The sequence below is a fragment of the Phyllostomus hastatus genome, unplaced genomic scaffold (assembly GCF_019186645.2).
Source record: "Phyllostomus hastatus isolate PE091 unplaced genomic scaffold, TTU_PhHast_1.1 phas_scaffold_78, whole genome shotgun sequence".
Classification (NCBI taxonomy): domain Eukaryota; kingdom Metazoa; phylum Chordata; class Mammalia; order Chiroptera; family Phyllostomidae; genus Phyllostomus; species Phyllostomus hastatus.
Genome location: NW_025334041.1, coordinates 34,508,020 through 34,531,810, shown reverse-complemented (window position 1 = coordinate 34,531,810; position 23,791 = coordinate 34,508,020). Strand labels below are relative to the sequence as shown.

General features: G+C 38.5%; 1 protein-coding gene across 16 annotated transcripts in view; it reads left to right on the top strand.

Annotated features, from left to right (window-relative positions):
- ADAM22 (ADAM metallopeptidase domain 22) overlaps positions 1-23,791 on the top strand; it is a 225,794-nt gene that overhangs the window by 126,890 nt on the left and 75,113 nt on the right. For all 16 annotated transcript variants that reach the window (XM_045826929.1, XM_045826916.1, XM_045826915.1 and 13 more), the window contains exons 5-7: positions 14,780-14,862; positions 21,307-21,370; positions 23,031-23,100. In XM_045826929.1, coding sequence (XP_045682885.1) covers positions 14,780-14,862; positions 21,307-21,370; positions 23,031-23,100 — 217 coding nt within the window. The remainder of the gene's footprint in view (positions 1-14,779; positions 14,863-21,306; positions 21,371-23,030; positions 23,101-23,791) is intronic.

Here is a 23,791-nt window from a genome sequence, read left to right as displayed (position 1 = left end):
TAAAAACTTCAGCACATTGACAGGAAGCTGACATTAAAGACTTACAACAGGATAGGAAAAAAGCCCATAAGGTTGGATACCCTATTTGTGTTCTCAACCCTCTTTTCTTCAATAGATATGTGTTGAGTGCTTGCCATCAGCTCAGGGATAGAGCTATGACAATAGGTGATGCAATGCTCTCCATCAAAGCTTGTTGTTTAGTAGGGTGATAGTCATAATAAAAAAAATTACCAAAAGGTCTTTTTAAGCGACAGTTATGAGAGTGTCATAAAGGGACATCCATGTTGTCCTGAAGGCATCTGATTGGCAACCTGACCTAGTCTGGTTGGTTTAGGAAGACTTCCTTGAGGAAATGAAATGAATTTGTAGTTTGGAAGATAAGTGACAACCGGGTGAAATGGAAGGGGACAGTTTCTCAGGCAGTGAAACTAGCATGTGCAAAGGCCCTGATGCAGCATCTTGGTGCATGAAAGGAAGGAACAGAAAGAAACCAGAGAGGGTGGACAGACCAAGATGTGGAGACAGTGGCACAGAAGGAAGAGTAACTAGGAGTATGATGTTTGACCAGAGTCTCAACTTGAATCAGGTGAATCCTAAAGGAAACAAGGCTTATTATGCCTTTGATTACTTTCTGCCTTTGTTTTCTGTGTTAAAAATCTGGAGGTGCATCTCTAACTCTCTCTGGAAGGGAGAATGGTTGCTTTGGTAATTCTGAGTGGGGCCAATGGGTATTCCACATAACAATTCTATTTTAAACATAAGTATTATCTTCTTGAGATCATGCTACAATACTTTTTGATTTAAAATTTTTTTGAAAAAATTTCTTGACTAGTATTAACAGATGGAACTAGTCACTTCTTTCTAAGTCCAGGAGAGCTGTCTAGTTTGAAAGCAGTAAGAATTAGAGACTGAGAATAATTGTTAGGGCTAGATAGACCTAAATTCAAATCCTGTCTCTGCCAATTAATATTTATGTGGTATGGGACAATTATTTCTTCCGTTCTTCTTTTTCTCATCTGTTAAGTGAGGAAGGACAGACACATAGCCCAGAGCTTTGTGTATGAGAAGTGCTCCACAAACTTCAGTGTTGATGTCATTATTGAGGGAAAGTGGCAGTTTGTAAACAATTCCTGGCTAAGATTTGGTGGCTTCTACCTATTCTTCCTGCTAGTTTCTGATTCTGCTCAGGACACAGGAAGCACCCCAGGATGACCAGCAGGAATCCTTCGCTCCCTGCTTCATAATGAGACATTCTTCTATGCCATGAGACTGCCCATGCCATGAGATATTAGTCCAAAAGTAAACTCCCGTGGGGACTTGAACTGTATACCTAGCACTTGGCGTAATGTCTGCACCTAGAAAACAATCAATATCTGTTGAACAACAACTAAAATAAGTAAAAAAAATTAAGGCAGGTGTTTGGAACTTGGGTAGTTTCTCCTGTTCACCCAATACTATGTCCAGTTTGGACAGGTCTGGAGAGCATATTATTCCCCCTTCTATAAAAAGATGCAGCACATATAAACAGGAAAAATAAAAACCAGGTAGTGAGACTTAGATCTGTTCACTTGACTCTAAGTTCAGCCTGTGTGCTGAGGCTCATATTCACATGTTTTCTTTCCAAGGTATTTTAGAGCCACTTCTTAATCAACTTTAAATTTTAAATCATGAAATACCAGCAGATGACCTATATTAAAAATTTCTTTAATTTTGAAACATGAAAAATTGTATGAAATATTATAACAGATAGCCTCATGTAGATTTAACAAGTGAGCATTTTGCTGTAGTTTCTTCAAATCTTTTTATGTTTTTTAAAGCCTACTAATTCTGTGTCAGTGTATCTTCTATTTTATTTCTATTATACTTTATCCATGTCTTTGCTCTTGAGCAATCTTACTAGAGTTTTTTTTTAAATATATTTTTCCAAACAACCAGCTTTGCTTTTCTGTTTATTTTTGTTTTACTTAAAAAATTCTATTTAGCATCATCCCAGACATTCTGATACATTTTTCATTACCTACATATATATTTTATAATTTATACCATGACTTTTCTATAACTCAAATTATTTAGATTTTTAGAAATATTTTTAAATTGTTTAAAATTTTTATAATTAATATTTAAAAGCTTTTAAAACATGAGCATCTTTTGTTATTGGTTTTAACTTTTATTCATTAGTTGTAAGTGCAGCGTACAAGATACTGATTCTTTGGGAGTTGTCTAGTGATGAGTTCTTGAACACAGTGGTGCAAGAGGGAAAATGATGCTGCAGTGAAACCTTTTTTGGCACTTAGACATTGTCCCTGTTTACTCTTTCATCTTCAAAAAAAGCATGGACGGGAGGAGGATACAATGGAAGTAAAATTAAAGGAGGGTAAGTTCATGATGGAAGTGGAAAAAAAAACCTTGTTTCTTTTTTTCCTTGCCCCAGATCCTCAAATAGTTTACATTTTCTTAAAAAAAAGAAGAAAAGAAAACATTTTCTTTTCAGATGGAATAAAACCCTTTTTCTTCCTTTACCTGAGGGATGCCAAGTATGCTTTCTTTTTGTGTAGCTGTCTTCTAGTCAATTATATTTCTTCCTGTTATAGTCAAACATCAATTACAGAATAAGGTTTCAGGTAATATGCATCTCTTATGGTAAAAATTTTGTATAGAGCAATACATTTAAACTTCTATTCTTTGCAAAAAATTCAATTTTGAAGTGGTTTCCTGGAAAGAGTTATAATTTCATGAGTTTGTAATTATCTAGTCTCTGTATGTGGTCCACATTGATTTTCCATTCTCCCAATTTAGAGCTGCATCTCCGAGAACCTGATAAGTACCCTCTCTGCATTACAGTAATTTGTTGCTGAGGAGCATTTTGTGGGAACCTAAAATTTTTTAGTAGTCTGATAGGAGATTGATAGTTATATTAATGGGTCTGTAATGATTACCTGACAGTGGAAAAATAATTTCTCTTGCTTATTCTCTGGTTAAAATAAGCAATTGGGAAGCTCTGTTTGAGTGCTAATAGAATTGATGATCAGATTTACCATATTATTTGTGTAAAAATAACAATTTGCATTTGAAATGAAGCTTTGGGAATCTGGGTTGGCCAGCTAGAGGTAATGAAGATAGAGATTACTGTATTTTGCCATGTATAATGTGCTCCCATGTACGGTGTGCACCCATGCTTTTGGCCGAACTTTCAGCAAAAAAAACCTTCCCATTTTAATTCAGTTTTATATTTATTTGTATTTAGAAACAATATCAGTCATTGTATTCTAGGGTATTATTTTGCATAAGGATATCATTATTGCTTTCTAGAGTTGTACTTTTAATGCATAAGCATATAAATAAAAGAATTAAAAACATTTATATAGAGACAGAATTAGTACTACCCATGTATAATACTCATCCTTATGTTTCCCTAAAAATTTTGGGCAAAAAAGTACACATTATACATGGCAATATATGGTAATCTTATTATGCTGTAAGCATAATGCTGTGTTAACTATCTCCATTTTATTCCACTGAACTAAGCTTCTTAAAAGCAAAATCCCTGGATTATGGATATAAAAATTTACTTGGTCATGTTCAAAGACATGAGAAGTTGTACTCTGTTGAATAGTGTCTCTCAAAATTCATGTCCCCTGGTATCTGTGAATGTAATTTTTTTGCAAATATGGTCTTTTTAAATGTAATCAAGTTAAGAAGAACTTGTACTAGTATTGTACTTGTATTAGGGCCCACCCTAATCCAATGGCTGGTGTCCTTATAAGAGGGCAGGTAAGACACAAGCACCAAGACGGGCACCCAGGGAGAACACCATGTGGAGGTGGAGGTCGAGATTAGAGGGTTTGTCTACAAGCTGAGGAACACCCAGGATTGTTAGCAACCACTGGAAAATAGGAAGAAGCAAAGAAGGGTTCTCCTATTTTCAGAGGGAGCATGGCTCCACCAACACCTTGATTCCAGATTTCTGGCTTCCACAACTGTGAGAATAAATTTTTTTTTTGTTTTAAGCTATCCAGTTTTTGCTATGGCAGTCCTAGGAAACTAATACAGAAAGCATTTTGATTATATCATAACTAATATAAAAACAATGAGTATGTGTTGGAGGTGCATGAGCCTACATATAAGAGGGGAGGGACTAAGTCTGAACCTTCTGGAAATGCATTGCATCTCAAAAGACTTTAACAATTCTCCATTGAGGGTACTTGTGAGCTTAACTCCTGGGAACCTATCATAGTTTTTATAGTTTGTTTTCTGTAGCTGGCATTACCCAGGGGAAATCAGTATAAGAAAAGACTCCTGCACAACAATAAAAATAGATCTTAAGCTCACTAGGTCCCTGGTGGGCTTTCATTTATTTATTCATTTATTTATTTATTTTTTAATTCGAGAACTCATAAGAAAATCATGGCCCCTATTTTCTGTGGGGTTTCCCATCTTCTAAGAAGACCATTTCTTTCCTTCTTTTATTTCTATCCAGTGCCTTTCTAGTTCTGTTTCCTTTTTTTATTTCTCTGAAAACTTTTGCTACAGTAACATTCTTTTAAATATTTTTCTCTAACAGGAATTATGCATCTTTTAAATGAAAGTATTGCTCCCATCAGCTAGATTTGTCTCTTTTCAGTTCTTAAAATGTTTTTCATTGATGACTGTGATATAAGATCCCAATGTTTATCATTGAATATTAAAGTGGTGCAGTGATTTTAATGACCACGTAGCTTTAGATGTTGGATGAGCTGATCATTTGGATGCTGCCTGAATACTTCAACCCTGAAGTGGGGTGGCAAACACAGATGTTGAAGTGTGTTAGCCGGTCGTATGAATGAGAGACAGGCTGGCTGTGATCAAATTGGCATCGTGTGCCATATTCATCTTAGGCCAACTTTTGTCATACAGGAAAATGGAAATGTGGAAACAGAGGCCCAATGTTAACATGTCTCCCAAGTTTTAGAGGAAGATGTAAACCTAAATTTCAAAAACTGTGAAGGTATGAGATTTTATCCCACTTGCAAGTTAACGAGTTAGCCTGCTGCAATTTCATCTTTGCTGGCAAAAGACAGGGCACTCCTGGTCAGAGACAAAGGACTTGTTATTCATGGTCATAGCAGTAACCAGAATAGCAACATTTTTTTATATTTGTGTCATGAGTCTTTATGACACCTTCACACATAGTGCGTTGTGTTACTATGGAAAAATTTTAGACTTAGGAAACCTGAGTTTTAATAATAGGAAGTAAACACACTTACCGTTTGCTCTAGATGAAGATAGCTCTCTCCTAACACTGTCCGCTATACAGACACCCTTGAAAGGATGGTCCAGAACAATCTCAGGCAATGAGGAATTCTGTATTTTTATAATAGCAGTGTTACTGGGTAAACTTTCAGGATTTATTTCCATGGGTTATATTAAAATGACATTTTATATGTCATTTAAATTAAGCTTTAAAGTTAAAGTCTAGGAAGTATTCATTTACACTCTTGATCCTAGAGTTATATTTCATAGCTCGGTATACTAACAACACAAATTTTAGGGATCCATATTGGATGCCAAAGTTCTAGCCAAGATGGAAACATAGGTAGAAACCCTTTGCCTCCTTGGACAACCAAAAGAAGGATAACAACCAATCTAAAAACAATAAATAACCAGAAGTGCCAGAAAATAAAACTTCATGGAACTCTGACAACCAAGGAATTAAAGAAGCAGTCAACCAGACTGGTGTGCAGAGACAAAGAAATATGGCCCAAATGAAAGAACAGAGCAAAAGTCCAGAAAGAGAGTCCAGTGAGGAGATTGCCAACCTATCTGATGGAGAGTTTAAAGCTCTGGTAATCAAAATGCTCACAGAACTGATTGAGTTTGGTCAAAAAATGAAAGAACAAATTAAGGCTACCCAAAGCGAAATAAAGCAAAATATTCAGGGAAACAACAGTGACAAGAAGGAAACCAGGACTCAAAGCAACGATTTGGGACAAAAGGAAGAAATAAATATCCAACTGAAACAGAATGAAGAAAAAAAGAATTCAAAAAAATAAAGAGAGGTTTAGGAACCTTTGGGACAACTTGAAACATTCCAATATCTGAATTATAGGGGTACCAGAAGGAGAAGAACAACAGCAATAAATTGAAAACTTATTTGAGCAAATAATGAAGGAAAACTTCCTTAATTTGATGAAGGAAATAGACTTCCAGAAAGTTCAGGAAGCCCAGAGTCCCAAAGAAGTTGGACCCAAAGAGGAACACACCAAGGTACATCATCATTAAGTTACCCAAGATTAAAGACAAAGAGAGAATCTTAAAAGCAGCAAGAGGAAAGGAGACAATTACCTACAAAGGAGTGCCCATAAGGCTATCAGCTGATTTCTCAGAAGAAATCTTACAGGCAAGAAGGGCCTGGAAAGAAGTATTTGAAGTCATGAAAGGCAAGGACCTACATCCCAGATTACTCTACCCAGCAAAGCTATCATTTAGAATGGAAGGGCAGATAAAGTGCTTCTCAGATAAGGTCAAGTTAAAGGAGTTCATCATCACCAAGCCCTTATTATATGAAATGTTAAAGGGACTTATCTAAGAAATTGAAGAAGATAAAAAACTATGAACAGTAAAATGACAATAAATTCACAACTATCAACAAGTGAACCTAAAACAACAACAACATGAAAACAAAAACAAACTAAGCAAACAACCAGAACAGGAACAGAATCAGAGAAATGGACATCACATGGAGGGTTTTTAGTGGGGAGGGGGAGAGGAAGAATGGAGGAGGAAAAGGTACAGGGAAGAAGAAGCATAATTGGTAAGCATAAAATAGGGAGAGGTTAAGAATGGTATAGGAAACAGAGAAGTCAAAGAACTTATATGTACAATCCATGAACATGAACTAAGGAGAGGGGGAATGCTGGAGGGTTGTGGGTACAGGATGGAGGGGAGATAAAGGGGGAAAATTGGGAAAACTGTAATAGCATAATCAATAAAATATACTTAAAACATATCAGATGCTAATCATTTTATTTTGCCATATATAGAAATAGCCCTTTCAAAACACCTAAATGCTATTTACTATTGACACCAATTCAAAAAGAATGAATATAACAACTAATGCAGTATGGTAACCTGGGTTGGACCCTAGAACAGAAAGGGGAAATTAATTCGAAACACTGATGAAATCTGATTGGTCAGACTCTAGTAAACAGTAATGTACCAATGTCAGTTTCTTAGCTTTGATGAATATACTCAGGTAATGTAAGATGTTAACAATGGGGGAAACTGGGTAATAGGTTTACTAAAACTCTTTGTATCATCTTTGCAACTTTTATGTGAATCCAAAATTATTCCAAAATAAAAAGTCTATTAAAATTTTTAAAAATGGATAATTTTAGTAATCAAAGAGAAGGAAGGAACTAATCTTAACACAAAGGACAGTTACATAAAATTAAACATACTTAGCTTTATGAAAAACTGACTACATTATACTTATTTTTCTCATTTTGGCATAAGCTGGTGAAGACTATGACATGCATTAGTACAGATGCACAGATTATCAGCATTGGAACTGCCATGGGATAGCTTTATTTAATTTCAGTTTGCTGTGAAATGAGATGAAATTGTTTTCCTTTCTACTTTTCTTAGCCTGTAGAATCAAGATACCCTTATTCTTTGTACCAGAACAGATATTTGGCCTCTGTCCCTTTTGTGAATCCAGCTTGATTCTGTATAATCCCAGTTTATGAATTTTAACCAGGGTGGGTTAGTAGATTCTCTTCAACATGGGAGTTAGCATTTCTAGGAATTTTCTGTATGCAAATGGCCCTTTAGAGACTCAGAATTTCCTGACTCCATAATGTCCGAGAAAGCCATTTCTCACTATTAGGAGGGAAGGTCAAAGGTAGGAAGAGGACAGTGTCCTCATATCAATGCCAAATAAGAGGAAATTAGGAAGAAGTTATTCTAGGCAAGTACCTGGTAGAACAGACTCCACCAGCAGCCGTACGTAAGTCCAAGCAGTGCACATGCTCGGAGGAGTCTATTGTGCAGTAGAACTCAGGGGCAGGGCTTAAGTTCCTGCAGAGGTATATAGCTTCTGAGTCATGGCAGCATGTTGGAATCATTTGAGCAGAGTAAAAAATGCTCAGGTCCCACCCCTGAGATTCTGATATAACTGGCATGGAGTGAGGCTTGGTGTTTTTTGAAAAAGCTTCTGCTGTGAAACTAACATGTACCCAGGGCTGAGGACTGCTGTGCTAGAGTGAACAAGGATTTCACTTGTGGAGGCTGAGCCCCAGTCTTCAGGGCAGAAGGCCAGTCCTGGGACAGGTGTCCATGGAGTGGGAGAGGGCTATGACTCAGTGCAGAACAGGGACACAAGGTTGCAGAGTTGGTGTTTTGGTCTGGAAGTGTCTGCACTGGCCCTGTCCCTTTCATGCTGACAAAGTCATCCATAGTTGCCCATGACTTTCATGCATTTCCCACATCCTGGGAAACCCCTTGGTCTTAGGCTAACCAGCACAGTTGATCACTCTAGTCTTTTTTAATCCATGCCAAAGCATCTTTTATGGTACCCGCTAACAGAACCTACAGGACGCTGTTTCCAGCACCACTCATCTTCGGACTCAGTACACAGCAGAATTCCCACAGGTTCCTATTTCGCCTTCCATTTTCTTTCATGTGGAGACAGTTGGTTTGAGGGGAGCAAGAAAGGAAGTGGAGAAGAGCTATAGTTGTTTGCATCCTTTCCGCTTCAGTAAGAATCTACTCAGGAACTAGTATAGGATTTCATTGAGCTCAGCAGCAAGGAGCTTTAGAATACAAAGGGTTCGGGTTAGGGTTAGGGTTAGGGTTAGAGTAAAGGAGCTGTTCTCAAACTTTATAGAGTACAATCTGGAGGGCTGGCTAGGACATATGTGTCTGGGCCACATCACCCAACCCAGGTGGGTAAGTCTGGGGGAAGCTTGAGAGTTAAAATTTCAAACAAGCAGCTGCTTTTGGGTGGGCTGGAAACCACTCCTTCGAGAACCACCAGTAAAGAGACTTGACTTCAGGCATACCCAGGTGTGAAGGGGTGTGAAAGTCCTCTCTCAATGTTTTCTCTTGAGTAAACTGGGGAAATTTTTATTCAGCTCATCAGCCATCATGAAATATCACACAAGTCACCAAGATCACTAAGCTGCATGCCCAAGGTATGGTAGCCAATTTCATTTTCTGAAAGGTCCCAGGTATCTTTCTGGTATCCTCTACATGGGGCTGGTTTGCTATTGGGTTGACTATTTTTAGGTTAATATTTCCAAATGTAATCACCACCATGACCTGGGGAACTTTCTGCAACTCTAAAAATATCTGGGGCCCTACCTCCTGGGAGATTCTGGTTGCAGAGGTCTGAGGGAAGGCCTGGGACCCAGTTGGTTTGCAAAGCTCACCAGGATGGTCCCACTAGTTATGGGAACCACTCTTGTTGAGCAGCACTGCTCTAGTGCAGAGCTTGTCGACTACTCGGTCTCATTGAGTCATCTGGAGCACTTAAAAAAAATGCTGATGCCTGCGTCCCATCACGATTTCATTGGTTTGGAGTATGGCCTGGGCATTGGGATTGTAAAAGCTTCCCAGGTGGTTCAGACGTGCAGCCAATGTTGAGACCGCTGCACTATTGTGTTCCTGGAGTAAGAGAAACGTGGAACTTTTGTTAAAATGCTGATTCTTGGTCTCACCTCAGAGCTGCCTAAATAAACTCTCTGGGAAGAGATGCAGTCATCTTTATTATTAGTTAGTGGTCTGAAATGTTAGTTTTCACAAATAAATGATGAGAATCCTTCCTTAAGGGACATAACAGAATCTCTCATTGAGTAACCGTTTCCTCACTACACCTCTGACCTGTTTTTATAGTAGTTTCCAGGACCTTACTTTGTCATCTCACAGAATCCCCTGCATACTTTCGTGAAGCAGCGTGGGTAGATATTACCCCCATTTTATTGATGAGGAAACTGAGATGCAGGGAGGTTTTCTCTCTAATAGCACTCTTGGGAATATAAACATAGGCACACATGCTTCCCTGAAATGAAACCACAGTCTTGCGGGGGACAAAACAGAAATGGGGATGTATGCGTGAAGAGAGGTAACACAGGTTTTAAAAAATACACATATGAAAATTCAAAGGAGGGATTAGTGAGAAGTACTTTATCAGGAGGAAGGAACCTGAGGAGTCTCTTTGGAGGAGGTGGCCTTGGCCCATCTTGGAGCCAATAAAGTTGTCGTTTCCTTTGAGGGTCTGAGAGGAGCTCAGACCACTGTGGCCTCGCTGCTCTGCTCCCATTGGTTCCCCTTATTGGATTTTCATAGTTTTATAACCCAGTCTAGGTAACTTCCTTTGTGCTATCATTTATCACACTAATAATAAATTGTGGTGTTGTTTGGTTTTTTTTTTTTTGAGATCTTTCTGGCTGTTTAATAAAAGTAGGGTTTGTCTTTTGACTTTTGCAAGTAAGTGATTATTTTGATTTCCCAGAATAAAAATTGCAATAAGCTTTTTTGTCCACTGGGAAGAGAAACCAATAGACATCCAAACTCTCATTGTTATATGGTTCATTTTTATAGAGGTGGGTAAGTTTTTTAACAATAACTATCTAATTAGCTAAAAATAAACATCTGTACTGTTAAAACTATTTTATGAAATCAAGTAGTATGAAGACAGGTTCAAGGACAATGGATTTATTTCTGGAACAAAAGAGACAGTAAGGGAAAAGCCGTGACTGGCAATCAGATAAAGAGCTGAACTCTAATAGGATGTGCTGGCTTTTCTATTTTCCCCACAATATCTGTCTCAGGTGATTACATATAATAACTACTTGCATAAAGCATTGGTTCCTCAAGAAAGTCATATGAACATGCAGAGAACCTTTATAATAATTGATAAGACTTGGGAAAGTTGGCTTAAGTAGTAGTCTATAGAATAGAAATACACAATTTTAAATATACATCTTTTCAAATGTAGATCTTTCAGTTATTATTTTCAAATGTACATCTTTTAAAATAGTTATAAGTGCAAAGAAATGTAATTACATTTGTCCCTTAAAATACCTATTAAAATTTCAATGCACATATTCTTTGACCTACCAGGTCCACATGTAGAAATCTATCTTACATATATACTGACAGAAGTACACAAAAGTACGTGAAAGGATCTTTGTTGCAGTATTATTTATGACAGCCAAAAAATAGAGATAATCCAAATTTCCTTTAGTACAGGACTATTTAAATGAATTATTGTTCTCTCCCATAGTGAAATATTATACCATTATCAAAAGAATGAGGTATTGATATAGAAGGATCTCAAGATTACCTTCAGGAAAAAAAATAAGGGGCAGAACAGTATGCATAGTGTAAATCCATTTGTGTTTTGGAAAGGATATCTGTGTATTTACGTATATACACGTTTACTTAAATATGCATAGACTATTCCTGATGTGGCACATAAAATCTGTCAAAAATGCATACCTTTAAGGATGCAGTCGCCACCTAGGCAGTGTGTGTGAAGGGGATATTTTTAATCTTCTGAACTATGTACCTTGTGAATTCTTAGAATTTTTTTCCATAAGTATTTATTATTTTTAGAATAATAGATACAAATAATTGTAAAAAATAAATAAATTTTAAAAATTTATTCAATGATTTAAAAATACATTTATATAATTAAAGAAGCTGTTTAACATTAAAGCCTTTATCTTGCACCAAAACTTTTTCAGGCATGTTAGAAATGCTGCATTAGTTTGGTTCTTAGTTCTAGCAACTATTGATTTGTGATAGATAATCCCTGAAAAAAATTCACCATTTATTTGGAAAAATTAATTTCCACCATTATTTAGAAAAATTACATATACTCCTGGTACATGACAGCCTGAAAATTTGTGTTATAGTAGCCCAAATTGAGGATTTTTTTCCCCCTTGGTGTTTATGCTTCTATTGAGGTGTCATGGAAACACTTGATAATGAACCAACCATGTTGAGCTCTTCATTTGCCATGAACATTAGGCTTTTGGGCAGATGGGTTCTGATCATATGCTGTTTTTGGATTGACTCCTATTTTTCAGGATTAGAAATTAGTGAAAGATTATTTTCCATTATTTAATCATCTCTTTAGCCCTACATCTATGGAATATTGCTTTAAAGCATGAATTTTTTGGTCCTGGTTATGATTTAATATAATGTATTTCCTAATTTGTTATCTTTTTTTTTTTAAGATTTTATTTATTTATTTTTAGGGAGGGAAAGGAGAGGGGGGGAGAGAGAGAGAGAGAGAGAGAGAGAGACACATCAATGTGCGGTTGCTGGGGGTTATGGCCTGCAACCCAGGAATGTACCCTGGCTGGGAATCGAACCTGGGACACTTTGGTTCCCAGCCCGCGCTCAATCCACTGAGCTACGCCAGCCAGGGCTCTAATTTGTTATCTTAAAGAATTTGTTATCTTAAAGAATGTTTTATAAATTAAAAAGTATTTTTATATGCCTTTTTTTATATATATAACATTTTTTTATATGCCTTTTCCTCTGACATATTTTCCCCACATACAGTGACTTGTCAACTTCCATTATTCCCTAATCTGATATCGTAATTATTGTGATTATCTTCTTTGTTTCTATTTCTCCTTGTCTCTATTGTCTTTTTATTTACTCTATGTTTAGACCTATGCTTTTAGATAAGAGTCTCTCTCTGTTCAGGTCACATCGTTGACTGTAGGTCTTTTGTGTCTGGCCAATTGAAAGCTCGAGTGTTAATTTATGATACAATTAGATTGTGTCCAAGAAGTGAAAGTTGTTTGAAATGTAAAGACCTGTCAATCAGTTAGAATCTAATCTTATGGATAATTTACCAGTCCAATAGCTCCAACAAGATATTTAAAATTCTGTTAAATTTATCCCCAGCCCCACTCAAAAATAAATTTTAAAAAATCGGTCTAGGGAAAAGCTTAGATTTGCATGACATAACTGACAGGTTTTATATCCAACTCATAAGTAGTGTAGGGACAATGGCACTAGCAACTTCCCAGGCAGCAACCTTGGCTCACAGATTGTGACCTCCAATGTAGAATAGAGATAATAGTATTGTGGGATTGATATGATTACTGAAAGTGATTATGTATGTAAATTGAGTAGGACAATACCTGACATACAGTAATTATAACAGCAGCAAACATTTATTGAGTGTATACCAAGTAACAAGCATTATTCTAAACCCCTATGCATATTAGCTTTTTAATCATCTGAACAACCAACTCTCTGAGAGTATTACCCCCATTCAACAGATGACAGAGGAAGGTTTTGTAATTTGCTTGAGATTGCACAGCTAGTAAGTGAAGGAGCCAGTAGTTCACACTGTTAACAGCTACACCCCACCAACCCTACAAAGGAAGTCAGTACCCAGCTTTGTTTCTGTCCTTAAGCCTTCTGAGTTCCACCCCTGTCAGACCCACATGGGAAATACCACCCTATTTTATCCTCCATCAAATCCAAGCACACTCCTCGGTCTGTGGTGCTCAGTGGTTGCCTTGGGAACTGGAAGTGTCAGAGGGTCAGGGGTTACACTGTGTGTACCATTTTACCTGCTCTCTACCTCTCATCAAAGCTGAGGTTCAGTCCGTCTTGTGGGGTTATCTCATTAGGAGCAGCAGTCTCAGGCCTGGCTGCCTTCCTTGGATTGCCCGGGAAGAAGATGTCTTTAGCCTTGTTATACCCTCCTGCCCTCCTTCTCCCTCCCTTCCATTTGTCAAGCAGGGAATATTTTAAGTGGGGTTAGTCCTGAAGCCAGACTGTGAAGTAGTTAACATTTGCTCCTTTAAGCCACCCATTCTATTAGTCTGTCCTATTTCATTCTTTCATATCTCAATGGGTCAGTTTAATTAAAAGCTTTCAGTTTCTGAAGACATTGGAGATGGATGGGGGGAGGGTAGAAAAGGTCATTTAAGGCAGGGCTTCTTAAACTTTAATGCGCATGTGAATCAATCACCTTGGTAGGGACCTTGTGAAAATGCAATTCTGATACAGGCCATCAGGAGTAGGGCCTGAGGCTCTGCGTTACTGACATGCTCCCAGTGATGTAAGTGCTACTGGTTTTTAGACCACACAATGAGTAGCAAGTATTTAAAACTGAAGGCACCACCCTGAGATGGCAGAGGATTTACGTTTCTATTTTCCAGGAACATTTAATCCGAGGAAATGAGTTGGTGGAATTTGGTTAATGTAACTGGCTGCAGGAAGAAACTTCTCAATTTCCAGCCCTACCCTAGACTGCTTACCAGTAAAGCCATTCCTGATGGGAGAAAAGAACAGTATAAACTTGTCAAGTTTGGATAGAAACATTGTAAAAATAGCCATTCTCCTCCATCAGTTTAATTTAGTGACTCTTGAGTGATTTGTGTGCATTGTTACTGAACTTTATGGGAAAGTATCATCTTGCTGCTGCTGCAGGCTGAATTTCTGATGACTGGAGAAGCAGATGATTAAATTTATCCTGGTGCAATAGCTGCGTGTGTATTTTAGTACTTGTTTCTTTGTTCCTTCTCTCATCACCTCCATAAACAGAGAGTTAAGTCAACTTTTATTTCCCTGTCTTGCTTTGAGTCAGCTCACTAGGAGTTTTTATGAGTAATTCTGTTAGAAATGGCTTGATAATCCTAATCTGAATAATGAAACATTGTCCAGAGCTTTACATATGGAGGTGCGGTGTGGCAGAAACCTGTGCAGTGACATGGCAGATTCACCCTGTGAGGGCAACAGCTTATGTTCTCTATTCTGTTTTCAGGGAGGAGAACACTGTTACTACCAGGGCCACATCCGAGGAAACCCTGCCTCGTTTGTTGCATTGTCAACATGCCACGGACTTCAGTAAGTGTCCACAGTATTTTTTTTGTACCATCCATTCTTTCAATCACTTATTTTCTTTATTTGTAACTCATTGTAATCAAAATCCCTATTTTATGCTGAGAAATAACTTGAAATCAGTGATGGATCTGACCTTTTCTGTGGTTTATAAACCAAACATGTTTTAAACTTAGAGCTGCAGAAACCCAGGGCTTTGGAATTACAATATGATACCTGATAGTGGTGTTTGAAGCATTTTTCTAGATTCATCCAAGTTGAGACCAGAGTGGTTTGGGTAATTTGGGGCTGTTTCTATGGATGTTTACCCTCCAGATAGCAGTTCTACTTTTACTCCTCCTTGATGTTAGTTTTTATATTTTTATAGAATAATAGAAATTTTAGCAAATGGAAAGAAACTCTTGACTCCTTGTGCAAAGAGAATAGACTGCAAGTGACCTTGAGAGCTCATGTGTTCCAGCTCCTTTTTCAGCTAAAGTCCCCACCTAACCCACTGCAACCCGTGGGAGGGTTCTTCTGTTCTCAGAAGTCTCCAAGGATTGAAGTTCATCCTTCCTGGGGGAGGGTGGGGGTCTTGCTTCCTTTCTCATAACCTTCATTATCAAAGAATGTTAGCTGATGTTTAGCATGGGAATACATCTACTTCCTCCATCCTGTCGGTAATGGTGATGCACAGGTGGCCGTCTTGCATTTGTTTTGTAACCCCTTTCAAAGCCACAGTCTTTCCTCAGCACTCTACTGAAGCTAAATCATCTCAGTTCCTTCTGATTTGTTTTATTTTTTTTTTTGACACAGAACAGGCCAATACTTTAATTCAGTTATGTTAAATTTTTGTTTGGTGAATTTATAATACTTCCTGTCTATTACCAAGTTAGAGATGTAGGTTTTTCATCTACCTAGCAGTTACTGAGTGTCTGCTGTGTGCTGGCCAGTAGGAATACTTAGGTGGTTAGGACATGATCTCTGCCCCTAGGAGCTCAGTCTGGGGTGGGGTGGGAGGTGGGGAGCTAAATCTAGCTCAGCTTCCAACTATGGAATATGATAGGTATATTTGTTTTCTTTAAGGGAGAAAAAAATGGAGAGAAATGCAACGAGAGTGGGCACTGATGGGTGAGGCGGTGCTGGAGGGCTGCAGGGAAACGCCCCTGAGGAAGGTGGCATGAGCTCAGAACCAGGTTTGATGGAATCTTCCGAGAGAGGGGTTAGATTGACAGGTCTTAAAGAAATCATGGAAAGAGATCTAGTGGGAAAGGCCAGAAAATGTAGCTGGTCTGCCTAAATGGTACCTGTGGTCAAGCCCTGGCAGCAAGTGTGTGAGAGGAAAGGCAGGAGGGTGAGGATCAGCTAAACCGCCAGAAATAGGAGGCCATGTGCCTGATACACTGGAGGACTTCTCTTGGCTTATTTGCTGTAAAAGACTGTTTTCCTTATTTTATTTTATTTTTATTTTTTAAATTTTATTTTAATTGGTGTTCAAGTACAGTTTTCTGCCTTTTCCCCCATCCCAGCCCACCCCCCGCCCTCCCCACCTCCCTCCTGTTTCCACCTGCCCCCCCTTGTCCATGTGTCCTTTATACTTGTTCCTGTAAACCTTTACCTTTTCTCCCTGAAATTCCCTCCCCTCTCCCCCCTGGTCACTGTCAGCCTGTTCTCAATTTCAGTGTCTTTGGTTATATTTTGCTTGTTTGTTTGTTTTGTTGATTAGGTTCCTGTTGAAGGTGAGATCATATGGTATTTGTCTTTCACTGCCTGGCTTATTTTGCTTAGCATAAAGCTTTCTAGTCCCATCCATGCTGTTGTAAAAGGTAGAAGCTCCTTCTTTCTTTCTGCTGCATAGAATTCCATTGTGTAAATGTACCATAGGTTTTGGATCCACTCATTTACTGGTGGGCACCTAGGTTGCTTCCAGCACTTGGCTATTGTAAATTGTGCTGCTATGAACATTGGGGTGCATAGGTTCTTTTGGATTGGTATTTCAGGGTTCTTAGGGTATAATCCCAGCAGTGGAATTGCTGGGTCAAAAGGCAGATCCATTTTTAGTTTTCTGAGGAAATTCCAGACTGTTTTCCATAGTAGTTGTACCAGCCTGCATTCCCACCAACAGTTGCCCTAGGGATCCCTTTTCTCCATATCCTCTCCAACACTTGTTCTTTGTTGCTTTGTTTATGATGGCCATTCTGATTGGTCTCCTTATTTTAAATAAATTATTTGAATAGAGAGACACTTTTAACAATCAGGAATCCACACCTAATATCTGAAAGACTTGGGTCATATCCAGGAAAAGAAATGTTGAAGTTGCCTTCAGCGGCCAATTTGTTCTGATTTCCAGGTGAGCACAGCTGTCAGCTAGCACTAGTGCACCGGGCCTGTCGACATCTATGATGGTGCATGTGTCTAGTAGGAGAGTGGTATAAAAATGAGAGTCTTTCCCTTTTCTCCCTTCCTCTTAAAATCTCAATCCAAAGTCACTTTTTAAGCATCTTGCCTGGTGCTTATTCCAGTTTGCCTCTCAGTTTTTTGAATGGACACAATATTGGGACAATCGGAAAGAAGTTACTGCTGCCTTCTAAGGGCTCTGCTGGACCTGAGAAGCTAAGACCGTTGCTTGCTGCTAAGCCTCCATAGTCATGTGAAGGAGGATGGAAAAGGAAGTTTAAGGGAATTTTCGTGACTAGGTCAGGGGTGGAACTTAGAGTCTACTTTAGTTGTTTTAAATAAGTAAAATTTACTTTTACCTTTAGAAAAATTTTCACTTAAAACTACATCAAAACAACCAGAAAACCCACTGTGTGTCTTGGAACATGGTCAGGATTGTGTAGAATCATGTTTGGGTGTTCTTCCACTTTTATGAGCATGTTGCAAAAACTTACTCTAGTTCCTTTTCATTTTTATTATTGCTTCTTGTCTTAATTTTACATTCTGAACAGAGATTACTGATAGAAATATTTTGGGTTGATATTACTGAATGGTAAATAATTTATTTTGTCTTAATCTCAATGATTTAGATATGAGATATGTTATAGTGTACATAATTTATCTTTTATCTATTACCAAATACATACTAAGATTTTCAGTTTTCCTTAATGTATTTAATTCAGTTGAACACAAAGGGAAAATAATCAGATTTATATCTCCTACATAAAAAATCTGAAAGAGAACTTTTTTTTCCAAATTCAAAGGACTAATGGTTAATATTTTGGTCTTGGTATGTTTGACATGAAGACATAATCCTGTTAACTATAGGAATTTTAAAGAATGAAATCAAATGTAATTTTATTGCCCTCTTGTGGCAATTTGTAAGAATGTTTCTTTTCTTTAAAAACACTGTGATAAGCCTTTCAAAATCTTTGTTCAATTGACTTACAATGACTTGGTCCTAGCTGCAGGTTTTTATCAAGCATTTTCCATGTTATTATCTCAATATACTTATTGGAATTTATATAAATATAACAAAAAGGTATCAGTCCTCAAATAAGGCAAACAAAGCACATAGGCCTTTTAATTGTTACAGAAATTGTGATGGCATGTGTCATATCAGGAACCAGAATCTTACAGAAATAGATGGTGACAGAATCTGCGTTCTTTACACTGTATATCATGATATTGAAACCCGGTAAAAGTAATTGATCTTCACACTGGACATTAACCTAATGCAAGAGGAAATAACGCCTAGTACTAGTTAAACAAAACAAACTGCCTGCAACTTAATTAGTGTTACTGTGTGGACTTTGGTGAAGGGAATGGATTTATATAACTTTCTTGATGGGCCCAGCCTGGTCTTAACAGGAGCAGAAAGAATGTTACTGCCATATTTGGTCTACTGTTTTTAAAAGACTTTCCCCACTGATTTCTTAGGCGTGTATTGCCAGTAATACAGGGTCCTGAAGAAGTAACACCTGCTTGAAGTGTAGTTGGTAGGGTAATAATATGGGTGTAATAATTTATAGTTTTAATTTGAACATTTCTCCTAAAATGTCATATGGTATGCTTGAGTGTGATATTGTTATGTTACAAAATTATATGCTTATGTTTTGTAATAAAACATTTTATAATAAAAAAGGGGGCATTATTTGTCCTGTAGATTACAAACTGCATCTGTTTAGCTTTAAACTCCAAATGCTATGTCATCCAAATTCAGAAAGCGCACTCTTGTTTGAAAACCTTACAGATGTGAGAATGGCAGTTCTAAGGGTATGTGAACATTGAGAACATGTGGAAGATGTTAAGGCATGAATGAAAGAATTTGGATAGAGGCAGAGTTGGAGGCCATTATGATGACAGCTCAGGGAAACCAACTGATTTCACTAAGCCATCAGTGAAAGACACATACTGTTCCTTGTTTAACAGCTTGCATGTCTTGCAGTCATTTCCACCTAACACTGAAAAATGACGGCAGAAGATTACAGCTTTCCCCCTTCCCGAATGACATGACACATTCCTTTAGTGTCATAAGGGGCTTGGTCTCAGTAGAAGGGCCATGTTCCACTGAAAGCAGTGACTATCCGGATCTCTCTGAGTGGGAACTGAGGCCCTCTGTAGCTCAGAATGCTCTCCAGAGGATTTCTCCATTGGCCGATAGTCATCTCCAGCACACGAAGTCCAACCCTGAACTCTGTTCAGTGTCATAAGGAACAATGTGGTATGTTAGATTTACACTCTGCCCCCTGCATCTGGCTTCCTTGTGCCAACCCTGTTCTGTCCTTCCTGCAGCTGTTTTCACCTTTTAAAATGTCAACTCCATTTTTCCAGTGGCTCAGGTCAAAACCTGGAGTCCTCACTGACACAACTCTTTCCTCCGTGTATCATTTGAAATCATGAACAAATCTCGTTGGTTCTACTTTGGAAAAATAGCCAGAATTTCACCAGTTCTTACTATTTTCATTATTATCACCGAAGCAGCCATCTTCTTTCACTAGGATTAGATGGGGAAAGAAGATGGTCACTTAGGTGGTAGCAGTGGAAATACCATTACCATTGGGGGAGTTCTTCTAAAATTTGAGGGAGATTGTGTTTCCCCTCTGCTTAGAACCTTGTGGTGGCTCTCCATCTCTCTCAGAGTAAAACAGAGGCCCTAGAGCTGACTTGTTACTCTGATCTCATGTTACAGCTCTCCTCCCTCACCCACTCTGCTCCAGCCCACGCGTCCTCGGTGTTCCTGGAACACACCTAGATTCTCTCACCTTAGGGCTCGACTCTGAAATGCTCTCTGCACGCACATCATTATGGGTCACCAAATCACTTCTTTCAGTCTTCGTTTAAATGCCATCTTCTTCGTGGAGCTGTGCTCTGACCCTCTATGTAAATTAACAGTCCTCTGTCTCTGGTCCCTATGTTCAGTCCTCTGGCACCAGTTATTGACCTTTACCAGCTTTATTTTCTTCCCTAGAATTTATCGCCATGTCATATATATTTAGTCGTTGGTTGCATATATTTTCTGTCCTCCCTATAATGCACATCAGCACAGAGGGCAGAGAAGCAGTCTGTTTTGTTCAGTGCTGTATCCCCAGCACTAGAGCAGTGCACACTGTGTGCTTTCTAAATGTCTGTTCAGTGAACGGTAATGAAGGTGGGTAGCCGACTAGAGATATGCAGTTCAGGAACCAATCTGCCTGCTCTATTCCTGCCTCTGCTCTCACTGATATATTATAATTTGGGCAAGTTACTTTGTCTCTTTGGGCTTTGGTTTCCTTACTTGTAAAATGAAGATAGTCAGTGTTCCTCCATCATACATTTGTGGGAAAGATTAATTGAGTGTGTTTAGTTCATGGTAAGTTGTTGAAATGTGTTGGCTCTTGTTACTATGACATCTTCCACGTGTGTGGCAGGTAGGCAGTTCTCAGGTTAGCCCCTGACATTGGGCATCAGAATCGCTTGAGGATTGTTTAAAATGCAGCTTCCTGGGCACCAGCCCAGAAATCTGAGAAAGGCCCTGAAAGTTTTGTATTTTTACTAGCTCTCCAGTTGACTATTTGCATATTAAAGTTTTAAAATCATATGTTGGAGAGAGAAATAATGGCCCACAATTGGAGAATGGTAACTCTGAGCCTGGGGAACAGCCTACGTGAGGAGATCCTGCTGCTTTGTGGGGAATTAGAGGGTGGGACCTTTCCCTCTTAGCAGTGTATGTGTATATAGTGGGAGGTGTGTGTATGTAGTATGTGGTGTTGGTGTCGTGTAGTATCTCGGGGGTTCTGTATATATGTGAGTGATGCATGGTGTGGTCAGTGTGTGTGGTGTATAATATGTGGGTGCATGTATGTATGTGTGGTGTGTGTCTGGTTTGTGATGTGGTGTGTGTGTGTGATTTGTGGTGTGGTGTTGGTGATGGGTGGGACTGGGAAGTGGGTGTTGAGAAGTAAACTGGTACTTTGGCTATTGCTGATTTTAAAATGACTTGGTTCTGAAGCAGGAGCTGATAGCCATGCCTAATTATTTTCTTGTTCTTGGCAGTGGGATGTTCTATGATGGGAACCACACCTATCTCATTGAGCCAGAAGAAAACAACACCTCCCACGTAAGTGCCCCTTCTGTTGGCTGTGGCAAGTGTGTGATGCTAGGTGCTTTATTCCCTCCTTTTTTTTCTCTGCTTTATTTTATTTAAATATATATATTATTTAAATTAAATACTGAATAAATAAAAAACACATTTCTTTTTTTCTTTTTAAATCCATCTCTTACTCCTCCTTTAAGTTGAAAATACTTTCCTTCAGAGGTGTTCTGAAGCTTTCATTTCTATCTCTACCGTCATGTGCTATAAATCTCTTAGTCTGGTCAGGATATCATTACAAAATTCTGGGTGGCTTAAACAACAAAAATTTATTTTCTCACAGTTCTGGAGACTGCAAGTCCAAGAATAAGGTGTCAGTAGTGTCTTGGTTGAGGGCTTTCTCCTTAGGTTGCAGACAGCTGCCTTCTTGCTGTGTCCTCAGATGGCAGAGAGAAAGAGAGAGCTCTGTTGTTTCTTCCTCTTCTCAGAGCAGCACAAGCCTGTTGGATTAGGGCCCCACCCTTATAACCTCTTTCAACCCCTATCATTTCTTCACAGGCCCTAGCTGCAAATACAATTACATGGGGAGTTGAGGCTTCAGCCTATGAGTTTAGAGGGGAAAAATGCAAACATTTTTTCTGTAAGAGATCAAAACCACAGATTTGTGATTTTCCACCTTTTTCTTTTCTAGATTTGAGATTTTTGTCTATTGCCCTTTATCTGTAAAGCCCTGTGCTGATGAAGTTTAGAGAAATTTAGGTTTTCTTATTTCCCACAAATTAGCAAAACAATCCAGTTCCATTCCAGCTCTGTATATACAAACATTCTTCTGTATATCGTGAGCATTGGTCAAGTGCTTGGAGACTTAAATAATTTCAAGAAACATTTCCTAACCATAATATTGTTTGGAAAACTATCGTATTTGAATATTATTTTCTGGGTCCCCACTGCCTGCTCTCCTGTCACTTTGCTTGACCCTGTCACTGATAGCTTAATAAAATGGGTTGGTGTCCCTGAACTGTCATCATAATGGCTCTGCCTCTATCCAAATTCTTTCATTTCTGTCTTAACATTTTCCACATGGCCTCAACTTTCACATACTCTTATAATTTTAGTAATTTAATGAAGCCTGATGAAGTTATTTGAATGTTCACCAATTTTTTTTTAGACAAAACATGACTTTTTATCTGTTGGATTTTCACAGAACTTTGTGTAACACTCGAATTTTGTGGTAAGGTTCATTTGGGCCTTTCCGTACCAGTCAGCATGCTCCCAGTATGAGGAAAAGTGTTTGCTCTGCAGGCTGCACCTGGCAGAGCTCTCTGACTCTGAAAGCAGGGCAGGGAGTCCATGGAAGGGAACCAGTCATAAAAAACATTAACCCATTTTCCCAGATGTCTTACTTCTCCTTGGGGGAATAGGCCCATTCATTTATTTTCCATTACCGTAGGCTCTGGGTTCTCTGTTTGTGAAGGCATTCGCTTCTAATAGGATGCTGCTCTGGTCCTGGGAGAATACAGGCGTGAGTGGGAGCTTTTGTGCAATGGCTCATTGCCCCTTTAAACCCAGGAGAATGTGTAGCCAAGTTATGATTCTTTTAAGAGTTCCAGCTTCTCCAGCTATGATTGCCTGAGCCTGGAGGTAGTCGGAAGTACATGCTTAATCTCTGTTGTTTGTGCTATTTCAGGCGGATTTCCGTTTTCATTCGGTTTACAAATCCAGACTCTTTGAATTTCCTTTGGATGATCTTCCAGCTGGTATGATATTCTTGTATTAACTAAAAAAAAAAAGACAACTTAAATAATTCATTTTGATGCTTCAGAGCTAATCTATAGGTGGAATATCATTAGCACACTACTGCTTGTGACAGTCTCAGGGAGAAAGTTGAGTGTCATCAAGAGGGAGAATAAAATGCAGACTAACCACATGCTTACAGTGGATGAGTTTGGAAAGATAGAACTTGAGTGCATTGAAGGAAAGCTTTTTAAAATCATAGATTCAAGTAAGGTACCATAGGAGAAACAACATTAGGGCAAAAATTGGTCTGTGCAGATAATATGTATAAAAATTCACTCTCGGTGAAATACTGAGTTGTAAAAATAAGGATGAACTCTTAATTAATCATTTTCCCATTTGCCATTATCCTCATCTCTTTATGCCCCCGAATTTTAAGGAAGAACTATTACAGATTAGCATTTTTATTTTATGTGCTATTTGTGAAATCAGTCTTTCCTTCTCAGGTAAGTTTGTAGGTCCATGTATTTTATACATGCTGATTTGAAAGTTGCACCCAAATCTTCACAGGACAATAGGGCAGAGTCCTTATACTTTGGTCTCATGTGGTAGAGCAGTGACTATGCAGAGCACTAGCTCAGCTGGGCTCACGTGTGTTCTCCGCTGAAGACAGGCACACTCCCAACACCGGGCATGGAGCTGCTTCATCCCCTG